Here is a 7,837-nt window from a genome sequence, read left to right as displayed (position 1 = left end):
TATCCGAGTGACTTATAGTTCATGAATTATCTGAAAAAAATCAGTTAAATGTAATAAATCTAATAGATATAGCAAACACTTTGAGAAATATGCCGAAATTCCATATATAGGTCCAGAGATTTTAGGAACACGGTAAAAAAGGCGGGGAAAAGAAAAAACAAATAAACTTTGCCGAGCATCATAAAAAGACACTAGAAAAAAGTTCTTTACCGAGTGTGTGCATATGACACTCGGCAAAGATATGCTTTTGTCCAGTGTCTTCTTTGGACATTTGACATAGTTAATGGCAGCCAGTTGTCGTCCGCAGCTGACGACGCGTTGTCGAGTGCAGTATTTTGTCGAGGTTTCGATACTTTGTAAAGAATTCATTAACGACTGTATTTTTGTGCCGAGTGTTCGACTCTTGACAAAGAGGATGTTTGCCAAGTGTTCTTATTTGTCGAGCGAAATACTCGGTAAATTATATCATTATCGAGTGCCCGACGTTTCGCTCTCAGCAAGCTCTGAGCAGTGAGCACGGCAAAGAGCGCGTCTTCGGTAGTGATAGCTAGCTAGGTTATCTAATAATTATGTGAAGAAGTCCTAGACCTATAGGACACATATGCTTCGTATGTTCCTTTCGCCATAGATAATGATAATAATAGACTCTCAAAGAGCACCAGTTTTATTTACTGATGATGATTCACGGGATACATGCATGGTGATACTGGAAATCTCGTGTACGCGCATATGAATGACACACGAACTACGCACTCTCGCGCGTACCGGGAGCAAACGTACTAATTAATAGCCTAAAGATGGACACACAATGCAAATATCTATCATCACATCACACCGCGCCGATCTAGATCAGCTCGTGGCGATCTCATCATCAAGGGACGCGGTGGCGCCAGAGTAGGAGTTGGGCACTGTCATCTGCTGGATCCCCACCGACGACGAGCCGTTGTTGACGATGCTGCAGTTGAGCCTGATCTGGCCCTGGGTCCCCGTGAGCACCTGGATGTTTCCCATCTTGACCATGGCGGCGACGAACTTCTCCTTCCAGAGCGTCTCGTTGGCGGCGAAGCTGTTGACGGAGGCGTTGAGCGTGGAGTTGACGCGCAGCTGGTTGTCGGAGAAGAAGAGGCCCAGGTTGAGCGGCAGCAGCTTGTAGTAGTTGTTGTCCAGCACCGCCGGCGTGCTGGGGTCGATCACCGTGGTCGTGGGCGTGGACGAGTTGGCGTTGGACGGGCACAGCGCGCGCAGCAGTGTGGCGTACCCGGCGCTCAGGCCAGAGTCAACCTGCATAGCATTGCATTGGACGTCAATCGTTGTTAGCTGATACGTATATAAGACAACGAATGGAAGATGTATCATAGTATCTATTTACAGTATCTGTACTGTACGTACGATCGGGGTGGATCCGTTGTAGATGCGCGCGAGAAACGATGTGCAGAAGGAGCGGCCGACGGTGTGGGCGCCGGAGAGGATGACCATCTCCTCGTCGGTGAGGTTCTTGGCCGCGAAGCTGGCCACCAGCTGGGACGCGTTGAACGTTGGCGCCGGCAGGTTGCTGTTGGCCTCCGTGTCGAGGGAGACGTTGCCGTCCCGGCGGCCCGAGGGCACCTGGTACGGCAGGTTGCCCGTGAGGTTGATGCTGTCGCGCGCCGCGAAGGCCACGATGTCCGCGCACGACACCGTCTGCGGGCAGCTCTGCTCCACCGCCGCCTTCGCCGCGTCGATCACCTGGAACCCGTGGAGGCTCGGGTTGTTGGGCGGCGCGTCACGCTCCGCCGTGTTGTTGGCGGAGGTCAGCAGCACCGACGCATCGCAGCCCTGTTCACCACCACCATGAGAGCATCATCCCGTTTGCAAAATCACAAGTAGAGATCGAGTAGACAGATGAAGATACTACTGTGTGACTATGTACAGTGGGCAGGGATGACCACAAACAAGACCACGACAACCACAAACTAGCCATGCATGTAAAGAGAACAACGAGAGTTGAATGTTCTTTTTTACATGCAAAAGCACAAGCCCAAAAAGAAGGGAAACCGACCAAAGAAACCAAAACAAGGCATATGTATGTCGATTACTGTGAACCCTTTATTCGATACGATGGGAATTTCCCTTAGATCATCTCCAACAATGACTCAAATTAATGCCTCAAATCGAAATATAGGGCTCTACACAGGAAAAACCACTCCAACAGTGCGTCAATTCAACAAATTTTGTCAAAAAACTATAGGGCACTCTCTTAAGTGGCTCAAATATACTACACCGTAGTGGGCTGCCATATAATCTAAATTTGGGGCTTTATTGTTGGAGCGGAGTGTTTTGTTGGTGCCCTAAATTCTATAAAATTTACTTATTTTAAAATTATAAAGCATTTATAGGTCACGTTGTTGGAGATGCTCTTAGTATAAGTAGCAGAGAAGGAACCCAAACAGATCCATGTATACGTACCCTGACGAAGCAGTCGTGGAAAAGGAGGCGGATGAGGCCGGCGGCGATGCCGGAGTCGTTGGCGAACGCGCTGGCCACCGCCTGGCGGACCAGGGACTCGGCGTTGGGGCAGCTCGTGTTGTAGAACCCCACCTGCAGCTGGCCTCGCGCCACCGCCGGCAGATGGAGGCACAGCAGCACGGCGGCGGCCACTGCCGCCACCGCCACCGCACCGTCCATCACTACTCCCTTGCTTGCAACCGGAGACATGACGAGGATGTCGGGTATCTCTGGCGCCGAGCTCTGGATCTAGCTACGCTACTTCCCTGTCTCCGAGAGTTTGTGTTTTGTATCGTAGTGGACAACACACACCACGGTTTATATATATCCACGGGATGGATTTTTAGTAGCAATTAATTAAGCCGGCAAGCACAGATCTTGAGGCGAGGGAGCGTAGTGCAAGCAAAGCTCGTTCATGACAAAAGATGCAGTCGCGATGGATTTTAAGTAGGAAACCGCCATGCACACGACGGAGTGAGATGGACAAGAGAGGAGTTTTTTTTGTTTCATTTTTTTAATTGTTCTGTAAGATTTGGAAACCAAAACTTGGATCAGGGCATGTACATTAATTGAAGCGTCTTTTGAGAGGTATTTTGAGAGGTCGTTAGGCCATATCCAATCTCTACTATCTATTAAGTCAATAGTATAGACCACGGCGCTATCATGACTTCACCCTTCCCAGACCCCACCGGTAGATATGCGGCCCGTCGCGGCCTCTATTGGCCATTCCGGTCTCGAGGCCCAAGCATGGCGGCCTTTCATCGGAGGCCCAAACCCAACACAACTAGCTCCAGTTCGATACACTTGGTAGCTCGACAACCCGACAACAATTAGCAACAACGACATACACGTAGAAATGGCAGTTGAGTTTAAGTGCATAAACAACCCAGCCCCAGTAGTGTGTAGCTGGCGGCAAGTCTCCCGAGCAGTGCAATGGATTTTTTATTGCCTCTCACTTACAAGTATAGCTGTAGTATCTGTTCATGTATGCACACACTCACACCAAAACGCACACCAACTCTCCCCTACCATACACAAGCAGACCATGACTCCACTTCTCTACTATCTATTAAGTCAATAGTATAGACCACGTCACTACCATGACTTCACCCTTTCCAGACCCCACCGGTAGATATGCGGCCCGTCGCGGCCTCTATTGGCCATTCCGGTCTCGAGGCCCAAGCATGGCGGTCTTTCATCGGAGGCCCAAGCCCAACACAACTAGCTCCAGTTCGATACACTTGGTAGCTCGACAACCCGGAAACAATTAGCAACAACGACATACACGTAGAAGTGGCAGTTGAGTTTAAGTGCATAAACAACCCAGCCCCCAGTAGTGTGTAGCTGGCGGCAAGTCTCCCGAGCAGTGCAATGGATTTTTTATTGCCTCTCACTTACAAGTATAGCTGTAGTATCTGTTCATGTATGCACACACTCACACCAAAACGCACACCAACTCACCCCTACCATACACAAACACAAGCAGACCATGACTCCACTCTCCCCCAGGCCTGCTCACTCTCACCAACACCTGTGTCGCCTCCCGCATCCTCTGCACGACACGCCCCAGCCAGCCTCTCGCTTCTCGCATTCGCGCCGATTGACTCTCGCAACGAACTGCCTCCGCCCGCAAACCATGACCTCCACGTCAGTCGCAAGTCTTCACGCCATCTGCAACCTCCATGCCATGTCAGTTGTCACGTCCCACCCGCCCACTCCACAACATACTCCAGCCCGCTTCTCCACCCGCACCAAAATGCACACCAACTCACCTCTATCGTACACAAGTAGACCATGTCTCTGCCCCAGGCCTGCACACGCTCGCCAACGCTCGTATCGCCTCCTGCACCCTCCGCACGACACGCCCCAGCCAGCCTCCCGCTTCTCGCGTTCGCGCCGATTGGCTCTCACAACGAACTTCCTCCGCCAACAAACCATATCCTCCACGCCAATCTCCAGTCTTCACGCCATCTGTAACCTCCATGCCATGTCAGTCGTCGCGTCCCACTCACCCACTCCACAACAGACTCCCGCCCGCTTCTCCACCCGCAAGAAGGAGGGCGCCCACCTAGATAAGGTTGCGCCGGCTTCTCCTGTAGCTGCCACTGCCGAATGGCGATTGGTTCCAATAATTGGTGGGAGCTTTCCTCACTAACCTAACTGGCCAACAACTCACAGTCGAGTATTCGAGTGTCATCCCGCCAGACGCTCGTCCACAAGCTCGATGACGCCTAGATGAAGCTGGCGCTGAGGTTCCGCTTCGCCGCCACCCCACAACGTCGACATCGGCCTCATGTCTAGATTTGGACCCACAACATTAGCAGCAGCCACCGTCGTTCCCGACCACGAGGCACCATCACTGGCGATGGCGTCGCCGACGAGCGGCGATTCTCCCCGTGACGTCCAAATGAGGTTAACGTGGAGGTTCTACCTTACCACCCAAGTGATGTTTGTTATTTCGTATATATGTTTCATACTAATTTTTTACTCTTGTGGCAACGCACAGGCACGAAACTAGTAGATGTGTTAAGCCGTGTCTTCGAGCGAGTCTAAGGAGTTAATCGTGATTGCCTGGACTAATTAAAACAGTTCACCAAGCATCATATGGCTACAGGTGGAACCTCTACCCCAAGGTTTGTTCTCTTGTGTGTGCGTATATATGTGAGCATATATTCATGCTTTTATTGTTCTCTAGCAAAATAAAAAATAAAATTTAATAATTGATTACTACTCCACATAATGTTGCTGCTTTCGGCTCCGTTATTTTTGTTACACCGATAAACTTGAAGCCTATTTAAGTATGAATACTTAGTATTTTTACCTAATATTAATACAGGTTAAAAAGTATACAAAAGATAAACAATATACCTATCATATTTCTGCACATACTTAGGTCACTTATAACCTCATTAGTACTCCATATCTTGAGAGTTATCTAGAAGGTTAGATGAAAAAAATATACAATAGATAGTCTTTTTATTAAGAATCCGTCTCTACACGACTCTCGAAACATATTTTTCTAAATTATATGTATGATGTGACTAATTTTAAAGACATTTTGTTATATCATATAGTTTTTTAGTTGTATTTTATGCCTGCAGCTCTCTAGCTAGGTTATACACATGCCCTTAAGGCAAAGAGATTCCTTAATTTTTTTGAATGCTTGTGTAGGAAGGAGTGAGTATATTTTCTTATTAGCCAAATGATTTTGTTACGCTTAATTTTTTTTCCATTCTTACTACATAGCCCTTGTGACAATGTGTGAACTTGGAGCTCACATTTTTTCGGATGTCGGCTTGCATGGCTTGTCGGTGCCTGGTCAGAGGTTTCGTTTCAACGTAGACTTGTCCAGCTAGCCTCTAGAACTTTGATTTTTCCTACGAAAGTACGATCGACCTAACTAATTTTCCAACAACCCATGCATCTATATATGAATCCTAAAGAAATAGTACGCATTCGGCATTTCCATTTCTATTTAATATTGGAAATAAAAATTACTTGGAAAATAGATTTCTGTCTCGTGTCCACACGCGCAAACATAAATACACATAATATTCACAAGTGTCCCCTCTTCAAACATTACACTTGTTCAGAACCTTAAAAGCAGGACCTCAAATTTTTATTTCTACCACCCTCCTTTACACGTGACTGCACGGTACTCCCTGCCCGGCTGTGCCGTGGCCGGCTGGCCCTAATAATAGGCATTTCATTTCATTATTTGTAGCGGTGGACCAGAAAAGGTAGTCTCTAATAATGCATTGGCACCACACATGAGTGAAACCCCATGTCTATAAACAGATTCAAAGAGGCAGTGGGCTAAATATTCACGCATCTAAAGTTTTAGTCAATTCATGCATCCATGACTTCGATATTCACTGTCGATATTTTCTCTAAGATCGGCCAGTTTGATGTCTTATTCAATCACTGCTACCGGAGTCACTGCTTTATCGAGGATTCGAGTGTCAAAAACACTCGACTGTTGACACATTTTCGGGTGCCAATCACTGTAATAAGAACCGACGGCGGTGCTCTCTGCAGAGGCGCGGACGGTCCGCAACCTGGTACAGTGGCTGGTATTCCTGCCTGACGAGCCGGACGATCCGCACTTATAGGCCGGACGGTCCGCGCATACGCAGGGTTGGCGAAGATCGCCGATGGCGCTTGGATCTCGCTCCCGGGAGGAACCCCATCGGGGAGGAGAGATCCTAGGTATTGTCTAGGCTCGGCAGGCCGACCTAGACACCTCTAATCGGTGTAGAGCCGAAGAGAAGCGAAGAATTTAGGGATTAAAAGGTTAAACTAGGGCTAAACTAGAACTACTCCTAATGCATAAGGTAAAAACGAGAAATAGACTTGATTTGATCGATTGTTGGGGGGTTTTAATCGGTCGTAGCCCTTCATCTATATAAAGAGGGGTCTGGATCCGCTACAAACTATTTCCCGAGCTAATCCCGCGGTTTTAGGTAACAAATCCCACGAGAAACTAGGAACCCTAACTGACTCTGCGCACGCGCGAACCGTCCGCGCTACCATCGCGGACCGTCCGGCATCAGGGCCGGACCGTCCGCAAGGCTCTTTATGGTGTTCAACATATGCCCCTGCCTTTTGGTGAAGGTTGACGAACCAAAAACATTTGAACTAAACCTGATGCAAGTCATCGGCTTTTCAATATGGAGATCATTCAATAAAGCACCAATGCATAAAGGCCAATTCGGATTGTACCTTCCATGGCCATGACCATTTGGTCAATGGATCAAAGGGAATATAATGGAGGTGCCCCCCCAGTCAAGATAGACAAAGGGACTATACATGTGCCATGAATTCATCATCATACCATTCCATATTTGAACAAGATAATATACCGACGATGAATAAACGGGTGGAAAGTACCCTGGTCTCATAGAATGAACAGGCAATGCTTGTTGTGTCGCCTTTTGGGCCGTTTTGTTCGGTCGTTTCGTTTTAGTAGGTGTCCGGGGTTTCTTCGTTGATCGATCACGTGGAACATTCTTCTTGCTAGCATTTTTGGCTAGCAATCGACCGAAAGTAGGGTCGCTTTTACCAGCCGACCATGTGTGTCATCTTTCCTTGCTTTGTGTGGACGTTGACGCCTCTGGCCATGGGCGGACTTGAAAGGGAAATGTGCCCTTGGGCCATTTCTAAGTATTTTGGTGATTAAGTGCCCACCACAAATGGTTTAAGTTTTAAATTGTGCCAAATGGTGGATGAAGTGCAAATCAACACAAAGGTATGATTCTAAACTTAGTACATTGGTTTTTGTGTACTAACATATTTGTCTAAGTGCTAGAATCAGAGAAAATACAAAAGGAAAAGACTTGGCTGGAACAGCCAA

The 7,837-nt window shown here is 48.0% G+C and overlaps 1 protein-coding gene across 1 annotated transcript; it reads right to left on the bottom strand.

The window, feature by feature from the left end:
* Positions 1 to 633: 633 nt before the first annotated feature.
* On the bottom strand, positions 634 to 2,742 carry LOC100273283 (Peroxidase 64). Its single transcript, NM_001147724.1, has 3 exons — positions 2,446 to 2,742; positions 1,390 to 1,815; positions 634 to 1,281 (listed from the first exon to the last, which is right to left on the bottom strand). The coding sequence occupies exons 1-3, from the start codon at positions 2,692 to 2,694 to the stop codon at positions 850 to 852; spliced, it is 1,107 nt and encodes a 368-aa protein (NP_001141196.1). The 5' UTR covers positions 2,695 to 2,742; the 3' UTR covers positions 634 to 849.
* Between the last annotated feature and the right edge of the window lie 5,095 nt (positions 2,743 to 7,837).

Source organism: Zea mays, chromosome 3 (assembly GCF_902167145.1).
Source record: "Zea mays cultivar B73 chromosome 3, Zm-B73-REFERENCE-NAM-5.0, whole genome shotgun sequence".
In the NCBI taxonomy this organism is placed as follows: Eukaryota; Viridiplantae; Streptophyta; class Magnoliopsida; order Poales; family Poaceae; genus Zea; species Zea mays.
This window is presented reverse-complemented; position numbering and strand designations above follow the sequence as displayed.